Source organism: Podarcis gaigeae (assembly GCF_964106915.1).
Source record: "Podarcis gaigeae genome assembly, chromosome: 8".
Classification (NCBI taxonomy): Eukaryota; Metazoa; Chordata; class Lepidosauria; order Squamata; family Lacertidae; genus Podarcis; species Podarcis gaigeae.
The window spans coordinates 41202215-41227288 of NC_139684.1; the positions used below are offsets into that span (position 1 = coordinate 41202215).

General features: G+C 45.6%; 1 protein-coding gene across 2 annotated transcripts in view; it reads right to left on the bottom strand.

Moving 5' to 3' along the window:
* Positions 1 to 252: 252 nt before the first annotated feature.
* ZC3H18 (zinc finger CCCH-type containing 18) overlaps positions 253 to 25074 on the bottom strand; it is a 55716-nt gene continuing 30894 nt past the window's right edge. Inside the window, exons 10-19 of one of the 2 annotated variants that reach the window (XM_083754517.1) lie at positions 18279 to 18479; positions 17662 to 17787; positions 15064 to 15165; positions 13530 to 13673; positions 11831 to 11983; positions 10466 to 10626; positions 6255 to 6457; positions 4520 to 4616; positions 2921 to 3017; positions 253 to 1185 (exon numbers count right to left, since the gene is read on the bottom strand). In XM_083754517.1, coding sequence (XP_083610643.1) covers positions 981 to 1185; positions 2921 to 3017; positions 4520 to 4616; positions 6255 to 6457; positions 10466 to 10626; positions 11831 to 11983; positions 13530 to 13673; positions 15064 to 15165; positions 17662 to 17787; positions 18279 to 18479 — 1489 coding nt within the window. In that variant the 3' untranslated portion in view covers positions 253 to 980. Of the gene's footprint in view, positions 1186 to 2920; positions 3018 to 4519; positions 4617 to 6254; positions 6461 to 10465; positions 10627 to 11830; positions 11984 to 13529; positions 13674 to 15063; positions 15166 to 17661; positions 17788 to 18278; positions 18480 to 25074 lie in introns of both variants that reach the window. The other variant, XM_083754516.1, reaches the window with a different exon arrangement.

Consider the following 25074-nt stretch of genomic DNA (forward strand, 5'->3'; position numbering starts at 1 on the left):
AATATTTTAAAGTTTTACTACAAAGTGGTATATTATTTTTGCTTTCCATCTCATGGGAGAAGGTACCTTTAACCTTTAGATATAACACTTTGATTTTGAGGGGGAATAAGCTCAAACCCACACATTTTTAAATTCCCTGCAGGAATTCCCAATCCACCCTTCATAGGAAATTTAAATGACTGATGGTGGGAGTTTACCAGGCATTCTGAGACAGGCCTGAGATGGCAACAAAGCACATCAAAGAAGAGAAGCTGTTTATCAAAATACTTTATTTTCAGCATAACCCCTCAAAAAAAGAAAAGACCCCTCTTTTTAGACACACATCCTGACGAAACCTTTGCTTTTCCATTTTTTTTAATCAACGAAAACAATCTTTTGCTTAAAATAAAAAGACACATGGGATCTTCCGACCAGACTTCCATCAAGGATATCTATGCAACTGGTTTAGTTCTTGTGGGGGGTAAGGTGGAGAGGGGTGGGAAGAAGACAAACAAACAGAGGTGTAGTGGGTGGGTGGGGGGACATTTCCGGCAGATGACAGAGCGAGTTTTGGCTCTCTCTCCTTACACAGCATTGTAGAACTGCATTGCTGAAGACACTCAACACACAGCAGGGCTAACTAAGGAAACACAACTTGTAGCTAGCAGTGGAGGACAGAGCAGAGAAGGCATCTGGACAGGGCTGCAGTTAAGAGTCCTCTGTGCATGATGGACATGGAAAAAACATCAACGTGGCTGCCTCCGCCACGGTGCCGGCAACGCGTGGGCTGGGGAGGTAACCGGAGGGAGCCGTCTTAGACCGCCAGAAGGGGCGGGTGGGTGTTCAGCTGACAAAACTCTTCTCTTTTCAATTTATTATTTTTTTAAAAAGGATCACAGCCAAAATAAAACTGAACTGCAAAATCCGAAGTGGCTGCTTGTATGTATGCTATTTATAAAAACACAGAGAGCAGTCTCTAATCCAGGCTGGACCAAGGCAGACTATACTTTCCCAGGGATCTTGGCTCGTTTGCGGGCAATGGCATCTTCCACAGCCTTCAACTGCTTCAGGAGCTCCTCCCGCCGTGACAATGTGCTGGACTTGCCTGATTTCGCAGCCGCAGCTGGGCCCCCGGGCTCAGCTGCTTTGCCTGGGATGCTTGTAACTTTGCTTGAACTCTTGGACTGCGGTGACAGTGGGCGCTTCCTGTGACAGAAAAAAAAAGACATAATGGTAAGAAATGATCAGGAATGTAGGCCAGAGGCTCCAGGAAGAGTATCCTCTCCAAGTCCATGAAAAAAAATAATCATTTACTCCTATACGTATTTTGGAGTCACTTGCTGATGCTTATTTATTTTTATATTTATATCCCACCTTTCTTTCAAGGAGCTCAAGGCATCAATACAGGGCTTTCCCCCTCCCAATTTGTTCCCGGGTCCTAGTCAAACACTCTAACTAACCACTACACTGCTTTTCTGAACAGATACCCATCCAAAGAGTCTTACAATAGAAACAAAAAACAAAATAGTACAAAAACTGGGATTTCTTGATGCATAACTGCATGCAACATTTGAAATGGCAACCCAAAAGATCTGAGGGCACCAGGCTGAGGAGGGCTCCTTATACCTCAAGATGGTACGTCAGTCTAGCCTTGTACCCTCAGCTCTGACAGGCAGCAGCTCTCCATGGTCTGAAGCAGAGTTTTCCCAGGTCTGCTTCTAACTGGAGAAACCATAGATTGCAATTACATGAAAAGTGGATGCTCTATCACTGAGCTAGGGCCCTGCTCTGTCCAGAAAGGAGAGTTGGCAGCTTCTAGTGCTACACTCTCTGTGACTTCACCAGTCAGGGAGTTGCTTGCCAACTGCTTTTCTCCACCAGGCAACCTCTAGTGTCCAAAATTGTAGACAGTGCAGAGTTCTCAGGAAAGGAATGTTTGCAGGGGGAAGCGCTAGTCAAACCAAGGGGACTTTAAAACTTTTTTTTTTCAGCTGGAGAAAAAATGTAGACAAAAGAGCGATGGGACATTTTGCGTTTTGGAGACCAGGGATGCTGTGCTATGATCCCACCCCCAGCATAGACGACTCAGGGTTGTATCCAATGCTAGTCACACTCAGAGGGAGTCCCATTTAAATCGATCTATGACTAACATAGATCGATTAATTTCAGCGCTTCTCCTTTGAGTAAAGCTTAGCTGGGTGTGACCCTCGAGGGCAACAGAGCCACAACATCAGCCATCAGATCCAACCTACAGTCCTCACCTTGGCAATGCAGTGACAACAATGCAAACAGCTAAAAAGTCGACTTGCTAAATAAGGCCTCCAATCTTACATCTCATTGTCCAGCCTGCACTGGAAACCCAGTTTTTGCAGGAAGTTACTGAGTGTGGGGTGGGTGGGTGGGTGTAAGATGCAGCAGATTCATGTACAAGCTTTCTGGCATCATAGGAATCTTCGGTTGGGAAGAAAAAAAGCAACCATTTAAAGTATGCCAGTCAGGTGCTCTGACTGGGCATTATTCAGGTCCTCAGATAGTCATCTCCATCCCTGTGGTAATTCCCCACCTTAATGCCCACGCAGCGTCATCCCCTGCCCTTTTAGGTGATGCCCTGTGAGGTTACACCCAAGACATTCAAGATATACCACCTGTCCCATGCCCTCTGGGGTTGCTTCAGGCCTTCAGACAGGTGATCCCCAGCCTTTATGAGTCATAGGACAAGGGATGACCCAAATGGGCAACTGGGCTCTATCACCTGTGACTCACAGAGGTTGGGGATCACCTGGGGGTGGCTGCTGCAGCTATCAGTTGCCGCCTGGGCATGTGGGCCCTTGCCTCCTGATGTAGTTAAAGCATGGCAGCCTTCAAAGAGCCGCAGGGAGGAAAAAACCAGGCAGGAAGCCAAAAAATGCAGCAGGCCAAGATCATGGAGCACAGAACTTACTTGTCTGCCTGAGCAGCTGAGAGCTTCAGGTTAGGACCCCGCTGGCGGTCTTGTTTGGGAGAGGAGAGCCTCCCTGCAGGTTTCCTATCACGGGTACCTGAGGAAGGAAGAATACGTCAGGTACTCTGAGTATGGTGGTTGTTTCCATATGGTGCGCCCTCCCTCAGAAATCACTGATTGAGGAAGGGGGTCAGTATATTTTAATGCAGCCTTTTAATGCAGTCAGTATATTTCAATGCAACCAGCTGCCCATGAGATGTACTGGAGTGCAAGTTACACCAGCCCCAGGCAGCGCAGCTGTACAATGCCGGGGCTGAGGAGACATCAAGTCCAAAATACATGGAGGGCACTCAGTTGGGGATGGCTGTTTTAAAGGGGAGATTCAATAGCAACAGCAACAGCAACATTACAATTCCCAACAATTCAAACTGCAGCTGTTATTAATGATCCCTTAAGTGTTCAAAACATTTCATGTACATTATCTTAGTAGCCCTAATAACAACTCTGTGAGGTAGGTCAGTGTTCTCATTTCTGTGCTGAAGGTGGAAAGCCGAAAGAGAGAGAGAGAGAATGAACACATGACCATCTGCCATGAGTTCACAGCAGAGGTGAGATTTGAACTGGGGACTTTCCAGCTTCCGGTTTCTTAGCAACACCAGCTTTGATTTGTACAATGCATTTTTTTCAGGTGGCAAGATCAGCATAAGGAATGCGGCTCAGTTACTGATGCTCTCAGGAAAAGTTGTTGCCTCAGCAACAGTTAAGCAACTCCAAGCCTGGCACGGCAGATTGTGCCTCTGGCTGCAGGCACAGTCCAGGCTGAGTATACCGGCAGCAGCTCTGGCATGTCGGCCTTAATGAGCTTGCAACACAGTCAGGGGAAAGCCTGGGATGCCAGCTTTTGGCTTTTATCGTGCAAGAGTCAGAGCTGATCATCTAACAAATACTTGGGTGAGGGCAGGGAGCAGCTGGGGATGTTGCAACTAAGCTGTTTTCAGCTGAGCATCATACCTGCATTTTTTAAAAAAAGGTAAATAAATAAAAGCAGAAACTGAACCCTGAAGAAAAAAACCATGTATAAAGACAGGAATGTAGGAAGTTGCTTTATAGCAATTCAAGATCATGGGGTCCATTTAGCTCAGGGTTGTCTACACTGACTGGCAGCAGCTCCTCAGAGTTTCAGGCAGTACCTGGAGACACCAGGGATGGAAGCCAAGATCTTTTGCATGAAAAGCACATACTCCACCATTAAGCTCCTCACTTCCGCTGGCTGTAGCAAAGGTGGCATTGGGCAACCGCACTGCTGCCCACACATTTTGAAGTTTGCCTTTGAAGTAAAAAAGACAGGCAGCTCTCTCTTTTTGAAGTGGTTCTCAAGGATCTGACAAGTGCACCAAATTCCACAGCTGAGTGTGTGTGCATGCATGCGCACGTGCACATGGCAACCGTCACCGAAAAGGGCATCTGTGCAGAGTTCAAACACAGACAAGTGGCTGAACCCAGCTTGGTGACCAGAGCAGAAGTAGACAGCTGAAGTATTTGCATGTGGAGAGGCCTTGCAACAGAGGTCTCCCCTCCTGGTCCCACACACTTCCTCACCTCTGTCTGGAGAAAGGGTCATCCGCTTGGCTGGAGGAGAAGCCTGCCTGTCTTTGTCAGAGGGCTCGTACCTTTTCCTGCTTCCTTTGTCAGCTGCCTGCAAAGAGAATAGAAGGGATCAGACTGAGCCAGGCTCACGCATGGGAACACACACACACACACACACACGAGGCTGGCCTGTCAATGAGGCACTCTCCCTGCAGCAGGACATTTGTGCTCCAAGTCTTCACCTTGCTGGCTCTAGCCAGAGGCTCTGTTGCACATTTTCCGAGGAGAAGGTCAGAGTGCGGCTGGAGGCTGGCCCAGAAAAGGTGTGTGTTGTGGCCTTGAGAGCATGCGACTGGTCAGGTGAGTGCCTGCCTTGGGCAGTTAGTCAATCAAGCAAGCAGCAGCCTGCTTCCACTTTTAACTGTCCTCTCCCCCTAGAGCAATGGCACCTCCAATCCCACCCTTAGCAGAAGTCAACCATTCCTCTTCAAGCTGAAACCAACTGGGAGGCCAGAAGCAGAAAAATCCCTGCTATTTCCATGTGCTTCTTTCCGAGCAGACTACATGCTGCTCAGTCTGCCCCCAGTGCTCTGCTTTCTTGTGTAAACCTAAAAGCTGCTTACTACTGTTCTGTCCCACTCTAGTGTGACTAACAGAGAAATGCCTCAACTACCGGTATGCCCAGGGACAAAAGTGATGAGAGCTTCTGGGTGGTGTGACTTGGCAGTGGCCCCTGGGGGAAGGTGTCATGCATGCTGTAAACACAAGAACACCCAATGCACCTTCCAGATGTTTCTGCAATGTACCACTGTGCCGCTGACCTTCCCATCACACATATCTGACCTGTCCTAACGACAGGCAGTTTGCTCATAACAAGTTAACCAGCAGGGCTGCATGGTGGGTGCATCTTCAGTGCTGTTTATGCAAGAGAGGCCCCTGCAGGATTGCAGGGACACAAGAGCAGCCTCTTACTGGATCAGACCAGAAAGTCGTCCAACCCAGTGTTTGTGTTCCACACAACAGACAAACAGATGCCTCCAAGAAGCCCGCAAGTGTGATTTGCCTGCTGTCCCCCTTCCCCAATAAGAAGTCGCTGATAAGAGCTCCCATATGACATTGATCAGTCAAATTGGATGACCAACTCCAAAGAAGTGGAAACGTGCATTTGGTGAAACAGTTGCTATCTGGATCCCCTATACCTCAAATTTAACTGGCTGATCTTGGGTGTCATATAATATGAGAGAGGCAGAAAAGTTCCTCTCTTCACCATTCAGAATTCAGCAGGCACCTTCTGCTTTATTCCTTAAGCAGCTACTGAAATCTTTTTATGTGCTGCCAACTTATGCATGCAATTAACTATCTTTCTCTAATAGTGGATCTCTTTAAATTTGTACATTTTTTATTGCCTATATGTAGCAGTATAGACATATTTTTTGCAAAGAAGTAAGTTCTGCCTGTGGTGGATCAGATCCTGTCCGCTTTCTGAGCCAGCCCTTTACACCTCACCCTCAAAGCAGGACCCTCATGTGCTTTGAGGACGCCTTGTCGTCACACCTAAAGGCAGCTGCTGGGTGGACCCCAAGTGAGAGGAAGCCTTCTTGGGCCCCTGTGCATATTATTCAATATTCTCAATGCCCCAGAGAGAAGTGGGAAGTCCCCTCCCCTCCAACTGCATGCAAGGAAGTTGAGGGACGGCTTAAAATATTTAAGGAGACCCTCTCAGTCTGCGCCCCCCAAAAAACCTCACCTTGTTCAACAGTGTTAGTTTGATTTCTTTGTGGGCGCTGAAGCCGGCTGGCTGCGGCTGGGGCGGTGCGGGCTGCTGAGGTGGGGGCGGCTGCTGAGTTTTACCCCCCTGCACGGCCTTGGCTGGCTTAGGGGGCTGCGCTGGGGCTTCCCGTTTCCGTTTCTCCTCCTTGATGTTGCCGCCACCTTCTTTTTTGGGCTTTCCTGCTAGGAGCAGAACATGCTTTGGTGATCAAAGAAAGTGCTCCTCCCCTCCCCAGGATTCTGTAAGCAAGGCCAGGGGACAGTCAACATGACAGCAACTGTGGATAATCTGTGCTGAAAACAAGCAACGTTATATAAGCTATGGAGCATTTCACAGAGGAAATTGCCTTATACAGAGTTCCATTGGTCTACCTGGTCCAGTACTGTTTAAACCACCAGTCTTCAAACTGGTGGGTAAGGGCTCCCTAGTGGGTTATGGCCTGATCCAAGGTGGGTTGCAACAGAAGCACTACCATCATGCAAATATATGGTGAAAGATTAAGGAATGGGTCCCCAAATGTGTGTTTGAGTTAAAAGTGGGTCCTGGGTCTGAAAAGGTAGAAGACTACTGGTCTAAACTGACCGGCAGTGGCTTTTCAGCATGTCAGGCAGGAGGTCTCTCCCAGTCGTACCTGAAGATGCTGTCAGGGATTCAACTTGGGACCTCCTGCATGCAACACAGATGTTCCACTGCTGAGCTATGACCCTTCCTCTAAAAATATAGCACAATTCTAGTCCTCATTATTCATAATAAAGGACTGGACCAGGAGTGTGAGGGAGCAATGCAGAGTAAGAAAATGAATGGCTGCTCATTAAATCTGGCAAGAAGCAGCTGTATTTGAGAAAAAACTTAGCTGTGCTGAGGAAGAACCCCAGAGTGGAATTTTAATGGTGGAGATTGGACATCTAATCTGGGAGTTATTTATAGCCGCAGCCTGTACACAAGTTGGCGAACAGAGGAAGGAAGGGAACGGAATGTGAAATTACCTTGTAAACACTGCAGGGAACTAAGCAAAGGAAGAGAACTGAACAAAGGAAGATAGCAATTAACTCTCCCAACACACCAGACCTGAGAACACCATTTATGAAGGACTACACATGTGAAACGGATTTAATATTTATGAGAATTAACAGTGGTGCTGTATGTAAGGAAAGAATTATGGTCAGCTGCGAGAATGGACTAACATCATGTGAAGGTTTAAATGGATATAAAAGAAGATATGAAGTGGCCACAAGAGGAAATGATGGGCACATGTTTTCAACAGGAGCGGGAAACCTGATTTTATGAAATTGTATTAAAGTAATTAGGTCTGATTTGTAACAATTTGTAAAACTAATAAAAAAGATAAGAAAAAGAAGAAGGGTCTCTCCATGCCCTTCATAAAGATGCCAGGGATTAAACCCAGGACCTTTTGCATGTAAAGCACTGAGCTCTGCCTCTGAGCTGCAGCAGTGGAAGTGCTGTCTTTTCTGACTAGCAGCAGCTCTTCAAGGCTTCCAGCAGAAAAGGTGGCAGGGCTCTCCTATTACCTGCCACCTGAGGTCCTTTTAAGGGGCGACTCAACCTAAACCAGCCCTCCCCAACCTAGTGCTCTCCAAATGCTTTGAACTACAACTCCCATCAGCCCCAACCACATTTGGAATAAAAGCCGCAAGGCTCAGATTAAGACCTTTGAGATGGTTATATAGTGAAGTTTAAAAAATATTAAAATACATGCAATCCAATCCAAAAATATGTTAATGTCCTAGAGCTCTGCCCCTTCCTACACAGAAGTAGTTCGGATACTGTTACCCATGCCTTAGTAACATCCAGACTTGAATATGTGGCTTGCGAGATTCTACTTGAAGAAACTTTGGTCGGCTCAAAATGTAGCAACCACATGGGTGACATTTCTCTAGTGCATGCACCAAGAAAGGTGCTGGCAATAACTTTTATGGCTGTTTATGGTTTGGGACAAAAGCTGCTCAAGGATGGCCTGCTCTAATATCAACCCACCAGCACTTTAAAAATAATTGGTGAGGACTTCCGGGTTGGCGCCATCGCCGAATGGCGGGCTCCCTCCGTGCTCCGGAGGGAGCCGGCTCGGCAGGGGTTGGGTTCTACCGCGCCGGCGACGCGGGGACCCTCAAAAGCCATGGGCACGGAGCCCCATGGACATGGTGACTCGGCTGGCACCTTTGCGCCCCTCCCCGGCCCGCGAAAGAGCCTTTTTAAAGGCTAAGGAACGGGCGCCTGGGGGGGGGTGGTGCTTTGAGTCCGCCGCTTCCCCTGCCGAGCGAAGCCGCATGCCATTCGGTGGAGAGCGCTAGCTTCTTCTATTGAAAATTTGGATCCAAAAGAAAAACCCGTGAGTAATTGGACTATGGATTAAAAAGAGGGATAAATTTTTAAAATTTGATGCGAACGGGGGAGGTGGAAAAAGGAAGTCAGCCCCCCCTTTATTGTAGAAAAGACAAAACAAAGGACTTGACAACTAAGATCGAGTGTAACCTTATTTTGATGAACTAACAACTTCGCGAGGGAAAATTATAAGTTTGAGCTGGAGGAGAAAAGGAGAATTTGCATTAAAAAGCAACCCCCCCCCCGGAATCCCTGGAGCGATCTGCGAGAATACCTGGAGAAGAGTAATGGAGGTTTTGACAGCTGTCAAAGAGCTGTCAAAACGGAAGAACAAAATAGAGACGGTGTTTTGAGGACTTTGCCAGTTACATTTGGATATAAATTGGATACAAATTGTTTCAAATAAGGATTAACAAGCTATTTGGACTGGTGGATGTGATCTGGAAGGGAACTCAGTTACTGTAATCCATCTAGAGGAGCTGAGGGATATTGCATGTGTTTTTGCTAGGAAACTTGAACAGTTGAACAGAACTTTCAACCTCCTGGGAAACTGCAGAAATGGAACATTATTTTGTCTACAGAGGTCTACATACTACAAGAAACAATGGATTTATCTGTTGGAAAATGAAAGGGACATGACGTAATGTTTTGCTCCTGAATAACAAGCCTCTGCAGAGGAATTAGAAGCTTTTGGAAAAAGAACCTTTCTGCGGGAGAACAGGGAAACAAAAAGGAGGAGAGTGACCGACAAGAATAAGGAAACAACAAGAACTGGACAGAACTGGAAGTGGGGACATTTGGGATATCCAGATTTGACAAGCTTATGGAAATAAAATTGGAGTTTTTACTCCTGGATACAAAAATCTGGATAGAAGAAATGAGCCCCTTTTTGAGATAGACTCCTTCTAAGATTGGACACTTGTGATTAAAAATGACTGGTAAAGAATCAGAGAGATATGGGTTTAGTGAAATGTGGGAACACCAGGAAGATATTAGAATTGGAGGGATATAAGGAACGCAACAGGGAAAGAGGGGAGGGAAATTTGGAATCCAAAGGCTGTAAAATTATTTTTTCTTTTTTTTTTGTATTTTCTTTTCATCTGCACTATATCTGAAAGGGGGGAACTCGTGGAAGGGAAGACAGATCTTAGGGGATGGGAATTTGAAAAAATTGGGTTATTGACGATGAGTGTAATTTGGGGATAAGAACTTGTTGAATTTAATTGTTTATTTAGAAGATTTGGAACACAAGAGGGGGGGGAGGGGGAAGTCCTGGTTATTGGAAGAAGTGTATAAATTGGATTTAATTTGTTTTAATTTGGAAAATCTTAATAAAAATTATTTTTTTAAAAAAATAATAATAATTGGTGAGGCTCTTCTCTGGGCTTCCCTTGCCGGCTGATGTTACACTGGTGGAGTCTGGGAAATTGGCTTTCCCTGCTGTTGCCAATGAATTTGCAGTGTATTTCCACTGCTAAAACATGGCAGAATTTTGTCTTTAGAAAAAACAGACCACACGAATGGTCTAAACTTGTGTTATTCATGTGCCATTATCGAGAACAGATATGATGAGCACAGCAGAAGGACCCTTCGCCAAAATAATCTGCATTCTGCATCCAGAATAAATAGTGCTAGTGAACTGTGTTCATGAAGATTTCACACGTCTTTCCGTCTGCTAGTGAAGAACATTCCAAAGCAGTCTGCAAACAAGGGCAGCAAAAACAGGGAAGTCCGTGGGGGGGGGGGGGAGGGGAAGTGAGCAGCAGAGGGGAATGGAGACTGGCAGTGCCACAGGAGGTGCTTGAAGAAACACAAGCAAATCATATTCTGGAGGCAGAGTGGCCTACCTCTCTCCTTCTTCGGCTGCGCTGGGGTTAGGGATCTGGAGCTAGCCGAAGAAATCGGGCTGGCTAGGTCGGCATACATGTCTTCTGAGTCAGCACTCCGCACAGAGCTGCTACTGGAGGAGGCACTGGAAACGGACGAGACGCTACTTACACTCAGGGACCTGGATTGGGTGCAAGGAGGACAAAGATACAAGTTAGATCCAGAAGAACAGGTTGAAACAGCACCCCAGTGGAGAATAGTTTTGCTTATGTAATACAGCCTTGCCTGTGTGGTGCACTGGTTAGAGACCAGGGTTCAATTCCCACCACCCCAATCATGAAGCTCACTGGGTGACCTTGGACCTGTCGCTGCCTGTCAGTCATACCTACCTCACAGTCATATCCCCTTCATTTAGAGGGGGAGAAAACCATGTGCACTACCTTGGGCTCCTTGGAGAGAAAGGTGGGATGAAAACGCCAATAAATAAATAAGCTGGTGCCCTCCAGGAGTCCCAAAACATCTGGAGGGCACCAGGTCAATTTAGTACTAGACTGAAAATGGTTTCTGCCTGTTGTCCATCTGGATACAAGTTGTTCCTCCCCACCCCCCTCCACTGGCTGAATTGCTGCGATATCAAGAGAACTTTCACAATCAGTCAAGATGCTCATGAGCACTTGTCCGCAGCAAAACGGTGGCCAACTGTGCTGCTGCAGCACAGCCTTTCCTAACTTGGTGCCCTCCAGATGTCATTGGGACACCAGCTCAGCTGGGAACCTTTTGTATTCATTGATGCGGAAGCTAGAATCTGATGCAGGGAGCCCCAGGAAAACATAACATTATGCAAAACAGACTGTTCATGTCATGAATGTTTTCTCTACAATCTCCTCCCTACCCTCACAATTTCAATTCCTTCTTGGAAATAGATTTAAGGATGTCTTCCTGCAACAGCTAAATTAATATAAGGAAAGAACTGCAAGGCACCGTAATGAATTAAATGCAAAGTCAAATCAGCTGATGACACATGCTTGATGCTTCTTGCCACAAGGCATGAAGGTAGAAACATTTTCAGAGGGCACAGTTGGGGTTAACCACAAGGAGAAGATTGTACCTAGCATGCTCTGCTTCTGAACCATCCTGACGATTCTGGCTGGGCAAAGTCACAGGATATGCTGCAGAGGCAGATGCTTCAACCCAGCATGGCAATTCTACGGTCTTTATAAGAAAAGCTGATTTCTGGGCATTTCCCAGTTTTTACTCAAGTAGCCATGAAGGTTGGCAGGATGCTTCCTTCAAACAAATCCTGCTTTAGGAGAAAGATGCCTCATTCTGCATAAGTAGCCACATGTTTTACTCTTCCAGCCCAGAAACAGAAGGAAATATCTCACCTGGACTTTCTGGACCCAGACGGTGATGGGGAGATGGAAGCTGAGGAGGACCGAGAATGAGATCGAGAGAGGGATCGGGAGATGGACCTTGAACGGGAGCTGGACCCACTATAGCTGCTGCCGCTGCCACTCATGCTGCAGCTGATGGCCCGCCTGCAACAAGAAACAAGTTCAAGCTCCCTGTTACATACCAGGTGGACATCAGTGCAAGACACTTTTGCTGGTCATTCTAGGGAAACCTTGATGCTTGCCATACAGGGGCACTCAGGAATACACAGCCACCCACAAACCCTTACTTAGGACGGGTGAAAACCAACAATATCAGCAGAATAAATTCTAAACAATAATTAATATTAATAATACAACCTATCAGTGGCTTGCTATGTAAGGCACCTCCAAGTGACTTATAAAATAATAGCTCGCTTCCATGTGGATGTGCTGAGCACCTAATAGCAGGAGGGAGAGGGCTAAAGTGGATTCTTGCAAGTAGGGATCGTAATGGAGTAACTCTGCTTGAAAATCCTTGCTGTGGGGCAGTGGAATCTATTCTATGGCAATGGGTACTGCATGTGAGCTGACTTCTGCCACAAGGGACCATCCCCATGGAGTACGGGCCCAAGCCCTAACTAGGGATAGTTTGGGTGGTGGGAGAAATAATTGAGTTGGCTGAGCAATACATTACACTCTTTGATGTGTTTGGAATCAGTTGCTTGGGATTCCAAACAGGAGAGGACTATTGCGTTTATGGGACTCCCACTGGGGTACCACCAACTGGTTTTAAAAGAGGATTAGACAAAATCGCGGATGATCAATGGCTAATAGCTACAATGGCTGTACCTCCACAATCAGAGGCAGCAGGCCGCTAATTACCAGTTGCAGGAAACCAGTCCTCTTGTGGGGCAAAGGGAGGCTGTGCCCTTCCTTCCTCCCCAAAGTCATCACAGGGGAGAAGAGAAGGGATTCCCCACAGATACTTCCTGGCATGGACCTATTTCTCACCTGGCTTTCAGTCACAGAACTCTAAAAACCCGTGGTCATGATTCTAATGAGGAATGCTAAGGAAGCCATGAAGGGCAGGGAAGTTTCTCTCTTCTGTCTTCCGGATGCAGCTCCCACAGCCAATGAAGAAAGCAGGGTCAAAAGAGCCCCAAGAGAACATAGGAAACAAGCGGTTTCTTTTGCCTGCATGGAATTAGATCCTTTGGGATGTGGCCCATTTATATTGTGCCAGTTTCAGAAATTCTACACATTTGAATTGCACGCTAATTTCACTTTGGAGAACCCCGCTTTGCCACAGCCAATTTCCCAAGATGCTCAGAAATCCCTTCCCTGGTAAGCAGATCAATCATATGATGAAGGGAGAGGAGTTGATAATTTCTCCTGCCTGAATTGATCTGCACAGAGAAGCAGGGCATGTGTTTGTGAAATGTGGAGTTGACGCATCCACTTATGGACACAGCTGCTCCTCGAATGTGGCCCCTGAGGATTGGTCAAGGGTGAATGTGGCCCTTTGGGCAAACGAAGTGGTAGCCGCTGGTGCCTTAAGTGACATTTCAAGTAAACAGCTATGTCTTGGGAAGCCCCTCGGCATGAAGCAATGACTTGGGCCGCTGTGCCTCCCCAGGTTCCCAAGAAAGCAGCTCATGCTTCGACTTGCCTATTAGGAGATTGTTCTAGGAAGCTCCCCTGTTCCTCCTACCTCCGGGGTGGCATCCTCATTTGGCGCTCCTTCCGCCTCGCCTCTCTACTGTTTCCTGGCTTGGGTGGCTCCGGGGCAGCTGGGGCAGTTTTAGCGACTGGTGGAGGTGCTGGAGGGGCAGGTAGTTTTTTCACAGGCTTGTCACTGCAAAAGTAAAATGGGTAAGATAACAGGAGCAGGGAGACCAGCTGGAAGAGAGTGGGTGCTAGATTTTTTAAACTGGACTCAAGTCTGGCCTCAAATCTTAGCGACCATGCTAAAGCCATCTGGCACATTCTGGGAGACAGGATGGTGAAAGAGCGTCTTGGGGTTGGACACCAGATGCCCAGGTTGAACATACAAAGCTCAGCTGTCTTTCAAAGAGACAAGCTGCTGTTCATTTAAGCCCAGTATTGCCTACTCTACTGGCAATGGCTCTCCAGAGTTGTCACAGGCCTTTCCTAGCCCTCCTCCCTCAAATTCTTCTGACTGGACATGATGGAATTGAGCTCACAGTAAGGCTCTGGGGAAGTTGCTCTCCCAACTCTCCTTAATTCACATGAATTGCAAAAGGAGGAATATTCTGGGAGACAAAACTTTTAATGAAACGAATATGGACAGTACAGCAACAGGGTTTTCAGAGTCATTTAGGTGACCGTGCATATATTTATTTTGCATTTCGTATTGGAAGAAACTTTTGCACAGAGCTCCAAAGTGCAGCTCCTGGGACCACAGTGAGTCCTGTTCAGTCTATTTTGGGGTCCCTGGACATTTCATCAAATCTGCCTCATGTTTTCAAGCTCATCTTCATGGCCAAATGGGGTGACTTTCTCTTCCCCAGTTCCACCCCACTGCAAATTATACTGTTAGGGGGCTCGGTGGGGGGAGGAAATCAGGCATGGACTTTTTGAGTGGAAGGACTGTGAGCTCTGTTCAGTTCTGGTATTCGAAACAAAGGTCTGGGCTTAGAACAGTTTGATTTGAAATGTAGCCCTCCCCCCCACTCACTAGGCTCCAGTTGTTGGATCCTGGGGTTTTAGTAAAAAAAAAAAAAAAAGTAAAAAAAAAAGGAGATCCCATAAGCCTGAAGTCTGCCTACTGCCCTATGATGACTAACCCAAAGAGTGTATGTTTAAATAAACACATTTTATTGCTTTATCATTCATCCAATCAGTGAATGACAGTGTATCAAGAGATAAGCTGCAGGCCTCGCAGAACCAACATTGCTACAAGTAGGTAGACATCCCTCAGCACAACTGTGTCATCTCTTTAATTGTATGTGAAGCATGTGTCACATGTTCGTGGAAAAGGGAGATGACGTCCATTTAAAAATCAATATTTAAGTACAGACAACTGTTGTGTTTGCTTTATTTCACGCCTGGGTGCCACAATACCACAGGACCACACTTTACAAACCTGATCTGGTGGAAAGTACCTTGCTGGTCTAGTTCTAAATGTGACAAATGCAAAGTGCCCCTGCACCTTTATACTGTTATAGAACCTCAAAAGGGAATGTCCCAATGTCACTTTGCCCAGAGCGGACACAGCATCTTACCCCTTTCCAGCAGGTGCTGCAGGCTCTCCTTTAGCTTTGGGAAGAGGTTTGTGTGGAGATGGCGTTGGAGAAGGAGATGGGGAAGATGAGAAGGACCGTGATCTGAAAAGTCAGACAACAGAGAGAGAGAGAGAGAGAGAGAGAGAGAATGAGAATGAGGGGAAAGTCTAGATACACCCTTTAAATACAGCAGAAGCCTCATTGAATTGGGGGTGCCTCTAAAAAAGGTAAAGGACCTCTGACAGTTAAGTCCATTATAAAAGTCCATGCTAAGTTCCTTCTAGATGCAAACAATTCACTGAATATTCTTCCATTTGGTTTTTATCGTGAAACATGAGGATCAGTCTACATTTTTGGGGGGTTTTTTTGGACTGAACTAAAATAAAACAAAGTAACAAAGTGAAGTAACAACAACTACTGAAAAGCAAAAGACCGATTTTAAAGGCAGATGGATGTGATAAGTAGGCAATGGGGCCAATTCTTCAAGCATGATGGCATCATGGAATATTTTACAATATATGGGCACAATTGAACAACAGGTGGCCAATTGGTGAGATTTGAATGGCCTGCTAACCCTGGAAGCAGCACCTGCAGGGCTCCACTCTGAATTGGCTTTTAGAGGATCTGTTGACCACAACACTGGTCCCCCACCTGCCACTGTGGGGAAAAGAGCTCTAAGCTCATGCAAGCCCTCACCTCCAATGCCACACTTCTGCTGTTATCTGTGTAAAGCAGGCTGATAAGAATCTCTGAAGAAAGTTCAAAAATGGTACCATTTTTCTTTTACAAAACTCTCTACTATCCAAACTTTTTGGAAGCGTCTTTTGGATAGATGATGGCTTTCGACTTTTCAGTGCACCAAGTGCTGCCCATGCCACATTCAAGGCTGTGAGTGATCTGTGTCCACAGGACTCTTAGATCAGAGGTACTGCAGAGAAAAACCAGCACCCAACATCTGTTGGTGAAGTGGGGCTGGTTGTGTAAAGAAGAGCACCCTTGAAGAAGAGCACCCATGGGTGGGTGGCAGAAATAGGCCACCTGAAATGAGAAGCCAAGCAACACACCTGGCAGGACTGCCAGTAACTGGGGGTGGTGCCTCACCACCAACTTGGCTCTTTGTCCCAACAGCCCTCAGATTCCATAACTGCCCCTCTTCCCATTCCCTCCAGGCTCTTGCCCTAGTGCAACTTCACTGGGGAAAAGGACCCATATCCTGGAATTCGAATTGATCAAATGACACGAGAATTTAGTTGCCTAGCTTCTAATCTGCAGAATTTGGAGCAGGAAAAGGAGGGATGCTGAACTGCCCCATAGGATGGGCCTTTCTCCACCCACATCTCGGTACGGGGCCAGAAAAGGGCTGAGCTCTACCCTGGTCAGGATCCAGCACATGGAACTCTTTTCTTTAGGGTCCAAGTAGCTCAGAAACGGTTCCATGCCCCGTTCCATCATTTTAAGCCAATGGTCACATCTCCTGGTGGGGAGGAAGCTAGAACATGGACTGGGAAAAGGAACCCTCCCAAGCAGGCAACCTCCAGAAAGTGGAGAAACAGCAGCTCCCCAACTGGTCAGGGGCTGAAGGAATCACAGAATTATTGGATAGTCATCCAGATCTCTTTCTCTCTCCCCCCCCCCCCACTCCTCTGCTGATCTGGAAGAGAAAATCATCTCCACGGGTCACAAGATTGCCACCATTTGTTTACGCAACTTTTTCTCTTCTGATAACAGATGATCGTAAACATGTTGTACCTGGATATTTCATCACCATTTCATAACTTTTCAGTAGCAGCAGCCAACCCAAACACACAAAGTAGTTTAGCAGGGTGCCCATCTAGGAAACTGCCTCTTTCCAGTGCATGTGACAGTGGCGACTGTGTCTATTTGAAATGCCATTGCAGGGTCACAACCGTAAACACACTTACTCGTGCGTAAATTCTGCATAAGTCAGCAGGCCACACCTGTGAGTTTGTGAGCATGGAAATGGGGCCCAAATTTCAAGAAATCCCACGTCAGCCTTCTGCAACCTGGTGCCCTCCAGATACCATTAGGCTGATATGAGAAATTGCGTGAAGAGGAGAATAGAGCTGAATACTGGTGAGCATTTTATTTGCAGGTGCAAGAATGCTCCTTGCAATAGGAAAAAATGCAATAAGCAAGCAGCAGTGGGCAAATGGGCCTGAAAAATATGGAATGCAATATTAATATGTAAAGTGCTCTCAAAGATGCAATGAATTAACGACTAAGGTATGATTTATTTTGAAAAAAAATAGCAATCTAGACGAGCATTTTAGGTATTTTAATTTTTAAAAGGAGGGGCAATAAAATAAAGGATATAAATTGTAGTAAAACTACTTATAGGCAGCAATCATGCAGCTGTGCCTTGGTGACCAGCTATGCTCCCTGAATTCTGAACTTAGTCCGTGTCCTGGATTCCACTTCCAGGATTTCCAGCGGCACCTTAAAACTGACATCAAGTGGCTGTCCTGAGCTTTCCATAGGGTACTGCCCAGACTCACCTAAAAGAACCTGTCTTGACTCAGGGAGGCTCACTATGGTAGCCCAAGAACCTGCCAGCTAACACGTTTGGAGAAACAGTACCTGGATCGACTGCCTGAGAAGGAGCTGTGCCTAGAAGAGCGACTAGAGTAGGAGCTGTATGAGGAAGATCTGGACCGTGACCGCGAAGAACCGGATCCAGAATAGGAGGAGGAGCGAGAAGATGACCTGAAAGGGAATAAAAGGTATGTGTACATATGAGGGAACAGCATTTCGGCAACTGGAACATTATTTGTATGAATTCTTATTTTCAGTTCTACTTGCTTTAAGAAGCTCCCTTATTTCAAAATCCCCCCGAGATTCTAGTAGGTTCACACGAGGTCTAGGTCCTACTCTGCTGTAGCCTGCCTTTAGAGGCTACCTTTCCAGGGGCACAGGCTGTCACTCTCTGCCATTCAGTCTCAACAGGTCACAGTATTGATTTAAGCTCTCTTTCCATTGACTAACACCAGGGCAATCTGCCCTAGTGCATCCAAGAAAGGGCTGGATGCTTATTCACAACAGAATCCCCTGGCCGCACAGCCTATTCTCTTTTGTCTCTGGCTCACATGCTCCTCCCACCAGCAGCATTGCTCTTTCAGCTAGGACTGAGTCCTGGGAGCCATCTGGAGTGATGCTGATTGTAAGGGCATCTGTTGCTGCCCATCTCGGATTCACACCTTGATGAACCTGAGCCGGAGGCTGAAGAGGCAGAGGTTTTCCGGCGCCTACGAGCACGGCTGGGTGAAGCAGACAGCCCATGCTTCTTTTTGGGGGATTTTGATCGGCGCCAAGGGTCCTTCCACTCATCTGCTCTCTTGGACTGAGAAGGGGTGGTCGTAGTTGCCTCTTTCTCCTTCTTTGGTGGCTCAGGTTGGCGGCTGGAAAATGAATAAAAAATGTTATTAGCTGGAGAGAAGGCTCTCTCTTGGGCCATCCAATGACCTGAGTCCCCACCCCCAGTTCTTGGAATGCAACCAAATGTAAAACATGGCTATATGCAAGGGCCAAACTGCACTTATTTTATAACTTGTGTTTCTGAAAATCAAATCAGCTTACAAAAATACAAACAAAAGTTACAAAGACACTGCTAAAAACCAAAAGCAATTCATATAACAGTAAAAACAATAAAACATAAAAGCAGCCAATATTTTAAACCCCCACTAAAAACATCAATTCCTTAAAAGTACCATGTGTTTCCATCTATAAGACGCCCCCTATTTTGGAGGACTCAGATTTAAGAAAATGGGGGGAGATACTATCCGTGTATAAGACGAGCCCAGATTTTGAACATTATTTTAGAGTAAAAAACATAGTCTTATACACAGAAAAGTATGGTAATTAAAATACTGAAAGCCTGTTGATATAGAAACACCCTCAATAGGCATCCTGAAAGATCTCCATTGGGAGTTGCAGTCCATAGTTTGGGTGCAATTACCAAGAAAGGCCCATCTATTGTACCTGACCAAGTGATCTCAGGTGAGTTGGAGTTTAAAGGTTGGGCAGCTTCAGATGTACAAAGGCAATCCTTAAGGTAGCCTTTAAAGCCATAAACAGTCTAGAACCAGTTTAATACCAGCTCTTTAAACTGAGCCTGGAAACAAATTTACAACCAATTGTACCAATGATTAACAATGCAAGCTACAATGGATGGGTTGTACTCAGAAAGGCAGCCTACATATATATTAAAATAAATATAAATAAACAATTTTTAAAGGCAGCCCCATGTAAACAGCATTGTAGTGGTTGACCCAGAAGTTTCAGTGTATCTGAAGAAGTGTGCATGCACACGAAAGCTCATACCAAGAACTAACTTAGTTGGTCTTTAAGGTGCTACTGGAAGGAATTTTTTTTTTTTGAGCATGCTATCGTTTAAGAGAAAATTATAGGAAAAAGATATATTGATGGTATCTAACACCAAGTAAACTGGCATAAATGTATAAAACTAAATCAAATAAGTGTTGGAAATGTAAAGAGAAAGAAGATTCTTTTTATCATATGTGGTGGTCTTGTAGTGAGGTTAAGGCTTACTGGGAAATGATATACAATGTAATGAAAAGGATGTTTAAAATAATGTTTGTAAAAAGACCAGAAGCCTTTCTTCTGGGAATTATAGGGATAGAGCTACCTAAATTGTATAGAAATTTATTCATGTACATGACTATAGTGGCAAGAATGTTACATGCCCAAAAATGGAAAGAAGAAGTCCCAGCAAAGGAAGAATGGATACAAAAACTAAGGAACCGCAGAAAGAGGGAGAAGGAAGTCAAGCTTTAAAATATCAAAATGAATATAAAATCAGTGAAATGTATATATCTGAAAAGTATAAATAAATATATTTTTAAAAGGGAATGATTCTGTCACCTGGTCAGGGGATTTGGACTTTGCCTGCTGAAGATTGAGAAACCCAAGGCGAGGGCATGGGGAGAGGAGGAAGTAAGCATAAATGGCAATCAAGAGATAATGATACTAAACTCTATGAAGTTTGGTACTTCCCCACATAGCTTCTACAATTAAACAATCCCAAGCTCAGATTTTCGGACTTTCTGCCCTAGCCAGTATCATCTTTGCAATCATGGGTGCTACACATGCTGTGTCACCTGCACGTCCAGATCCCAGGGTGCAGTTTCAAATCCGGTATCATGCAATCCCCAGATTCCAGTTACAAATATCAAGATTCCCGCCCTCACTGAAGCTAAGGAAAGCCTGAAAGTATGTGTGCGGCATCCTAGAAGGGCTTGCAAAACAGAAGGGGACTGGAATTGCAGTTGCTCAGCAGTGTTGCCAGTTGTGCTAGCAGAATGACTTGAACAAGAGAAGGTGCCAGAAACTAGTAATGGCTCTTGTGGCCAGTTGCGCAACGGACTGCAGGGGTCCCGATACTTCCTGCTGCGCAACCAGGTGCTGCTAGCGCAACTGTTGCGCTGCATTTCATACTGCGCAACCTTTATTTTCATTCTTGCACTAGTGGTCAGGGAATGTTGAATCTGGACCTAATTGCTTTCTATAGAATATTGGTCGTTTTCGAGTGGCTTCCATTGATTTCTTCTTTTCTTTATCTTCCTGGCCCTAGCAACAATCTAAACAGTATCTTCCCATCTTCCTCTACCTTAGCTCTTGCTTATTGTGAGGAAACCCAGGCTTCTTTGTACTGGGCTTTCTGTGTTGTTGTTTTTCTTGCAGGGATTCTTATGATTCAAACAAAAGTCAAGAGGCAATGCATACCTGCCCCGGGGCCCAGAGCTTCCTAGAGCGTCACCCAGAAATGTAAAGTCTGAAATAGCTGGTGGTTCATTGCAGGAAAAAAACCATCAGAAATACTCAGTCTGGGCACTAGTTTTTGGGGCTTGGTCCCTGCTTGCTAGGAAATTTGTTTAGCCACACCAAGTTCCCGTTAGAAGGGAAATCACAGCATAATTCAACACACCACTTGCTGTGGAAATTTGCTGCGAACAAATCATTCTCTGCTTTGTTTAGACAAGTTGTTTCGTTTTAGGAGGAAATCAAGAAGATTAAATGTGGAACTCTGCCAGGGCATTGAATTCGAGGGGGGTAAAAAAAATCCCTTGGAATGTTTAATAGAAATGATCATGCAACCTTGTTATGCAGCCTGAATTATCTTCTGCTCAGAGAAAGTTAACTTTTCCCCCTGACTTCCCCTTCTTCTATACATGACATAAGCAAGCATTTTTCACTGATGATCCAATCATATCAAGCAGGAAAACTCAATGACCAACTGGCCATTAAAGAGCATCAGTGACATCATTGCAACTCTGAAAGTCCATCTAGCAAGGAAGTTTTTTTTTAAAAAAACCCAAAAACAAAATACATTTTTTAAAAAGAAAGGTGTCACTCTGACATCACTGTAAATTTCCCAGGATTGAAAAGAGGAAATGAAAAGGCCTGGAAGTGGTTACTCAACTGCCACCAGATACAGCAGGTTAAGCTGAACAGAAACACATGCCTATTTGAATGACAAAAATTGCACATCTACTTAGAAGGAAGTCCTACCAAGTTCAGTGACTTATTCCAAGGTATGTGCATATAGGACTGCAGCCTGAACAAGTTTCAGAAGTTTGATGCTTGTGATGATTACAAAAACACATTACTATTCCTAAAGATGTGAACAATTCGCTGGACGATTCTCTCTGGCTTTCATTCAGGAACATCAGGGTCTGTCTACAGTTACATTAAAAACCAACAACAACTGAACCCAAAGAATCCAAAAGAAATAAAGCAAAGAACCAGGTTTTAAAGGTGGTTGTGCCAAGCAGATTGCTGGCCAAGTCAGAAGCATCAACAGTTTCATCGTTTCACTGATCAGCTGACAACATTTGACTGGTAAACTGAACTGGGTGCCAACCCTAACTAATTTACTCACAAGGGCAAATAATTCTACTATCATTATAGCTCCAACTTAATTCTTCACATTGACTTATTGCAATATCGGAGCTGTCAATCTAAAAGGTTCCTTTTCTATTATTTCTTTCCTGCTGCTTTATGAATGGCTTTTGACATGCTCCTTGCTTTCAAAAACAGCTTGTCCACGTGCAGCATGATGGACTCCTGTCTGAAAATGGGAGTCCAAAGCAGACCCCCTGCATGGATCTTGGAATCATGGCACAAAGTGTCCCTCTTGAAACTGTAAGAGGTGGTGTAGTGGTTAAGAGCATGGAATCGTAATCTGGTGAACCGGATTTGCTTCCCTGCTCCTCCACATGCAGCTGCTGGGTGACCTTGGGCTAGTCACACTTCTCTGAAGTCTCTCAGCCTCACTCACCTCACAGGGTGTTTGTTGTGGGGGAGGAAGGGAAAGGAGAATGTTAGCCGCTTTGAGACTCCTTAGGGTAGTGATAAAGCAGGATATAAAATCCAAACTCTTCTTCTTGGTGGAAATCGCTGATCTAAAGCTTGGTGAAATAGTGCAATGACAGGTGGTAGAGGAAGATGTGTTGCTGTATGGACCTTCTCATGAAATGAGTGGGGGAGCTCCAGCAAGTAAGAGAACTCTGCCTATGTGCCTGTAGCTCATGTGATAATCATGAGGATGGAAGAGACACAGGAAAACGGCCCATCTAGTCCAACATTCTGTTATTATGGTGGCCAACCAGATGCCCTATTGGGAAGCCAGAAAGCAGGACCTGAGTGCAAAAGCAGTGCTCTCCCCACTTAGGGTATTCCCAACCTCACAGTACCAGTACTTATGGGGAAAGAAGAGAAGGGCAAACACGAGACTCCAACTAAGTTCTACTCTGAGTAGGTCTACTGAAATTAAGGAACCTGTTAATCATGCCCATTTGTTTCAATGGGTCTACTCTGAGTAGATTCAACTCTTAAATTTTATCCTATATACAGAGGCATCATGTAAAATCTTTAGATTAATCTCAGACTTGCTCAATGTTTGGGTGCGTCATGGCTAATACACCAAGTTGTACTTTCATCCTTTGATTTATGCTGACAGTGTAGCCATAATTAAAAGCTTTTAATTGAGAATGATGTTTTCATATACATTCTATTTAGCATGATTTTTGAGTTAGATATTGTGCTGCATTTTCATCCTGCTACTTGCTCTGGAAACCAACATTATTTTTTTTTGGAGGGGAGGGAGAAGGAGCAGCAGTACACACATTATGCTGCTTTATGCAAATGAGTATATTTGCATATACTTCCCAAAACCTGGATTCTTTGGGCTCAGAACCTTGAACAGCTCAAATGGGATTTCAAGCAGTTATTCAGAGTCAGCTGCAACCCTTGTGCAATATATGAAGAAAAAGACGGTTACTCACTATAGCCTCATATTTCCGGTAGGTTAGGGATATTTCTTAGCATCATTGCAAGGAAGAAAACTGGACCATCAAAGGCAGCAAATGTGACTAAGCATTTAGATTTTCTTGGACATTTTGCAACCAACTTCAAAGCTGCCACACTTGGAATGTTTCTGAAGGGAGCGTCAAGAGGCTGAGCTGGAATCCATTTGCAAATTTGACACTATCAGACTGCGGCTCAACTGGGCGTGGCTTGAACACTACAGAAAGTAATTGTCCCTCACTGGGTGTTTATTCATCCTGCACAGATAGTTTGTCACCAGCTTGGAGTGGGCCACACCCACTGACTGGGTCTATTAGCCTTTTGATGTGGTTGTCGTTTTTCATCCATACTCTGCGAAGTTCTCTCTCTTACTACTTCGCCTGCTGGCAGAAAACATTCTCTCCACTCCTGCTTCCTCCTACCCTTACGGCACATACATCTACCCACTCAGATGACTACATCTTGCATCGGACAGCAAGCGCTTAAACCACAATAGACTTAGTTGCCCAGCTTGTCCAGAGTTTTTGGGCTGGGCTGCCATCAGTATGCTGATGACACCCAACTCTATCTGTTGATGGATGGCCATCCTGACTCGGCCCCAGACACACTGATCAGATGCTTGGAAGCTGTGGCTGGATGGTTACGTGGGAGCCGGTTGAAGTTAAATCCTTCTCAAAGACAGAGGTCCTCTGGCTGGGATGGGACGGTATGGGATTGAGGGGCAACTCCCATCTCTTGCAGGGGTGCAATTAGTGCCAGCACCGTCCGTTAAGAGTTTGCGTGTAATCTTCGATACCTCCCTCTCCATGGAGGCGCAGACTGCAGCTATAACAAAGGCGGCATTTTTTCATCTCCGCCAAGCTAAGCAGTTGGCTCCTTACCTCTCTCGCACTGACCTAGCCACTGTGATCCACGCGACGGTCACCTCCAGACTGGATTATTGTAACTCGCTCTACGTGGGGCTGCCCTTGACACTGACCCAGAAACTCCAGCGGGTGCAGAATGCCACGGCGAGACTCCTTACGGGGTCTTCGCTGCGAGATCACATTCATCCGGTGCTATACCAGCTGCACTGGCTCCCGGTGGAGTACAGGATCAGGTTTAAGGTGCTGGTTTTAACCTTCAAAGCCCTATATGGCCTAGGACCCTCGTACCTACCGGCCTGCCTCTCCTGGTATGTCCCACAGAGGAACTTACGGTCTTCAAATAAAAACATCTTGAAGGTCCCAGGCCACAGAGAGGTTAGGCTGGCCTCAACTAGAGCCAGGGCTTTTTCGGCTGCGGCTCCAACCTGGTGGAACGCTCTGTCACAAGAGACAAGGGCCCTGCAGGACTTGACATCTTTCCGCAGGGCCTGCAAGACAGAGCTGTTCCACCAGGCCTTTGGTCAGGGCGCAGCCTGACTCCCTCCTTTGGCAATCTTTACAGAACTTTAGTATGGTTGCCATCAATTTTGATTTTAATTAATTTTTATAATGTTTTTATAATGTTGCACTATTTTAGTGTTGTTAGCCGCCCTGAGCCCGGCTTCGGCTGGGGAGAGCGGGATATAAATAAAATTTATTATTGTTATTATTTATTATTAGTCCTCAGCACAGAGATAGGGGAACCTGCAGCCCTCCAGATGCTGCAGGATGCCAACAGCCCCAGTCAGCAGGGCCTATGGTC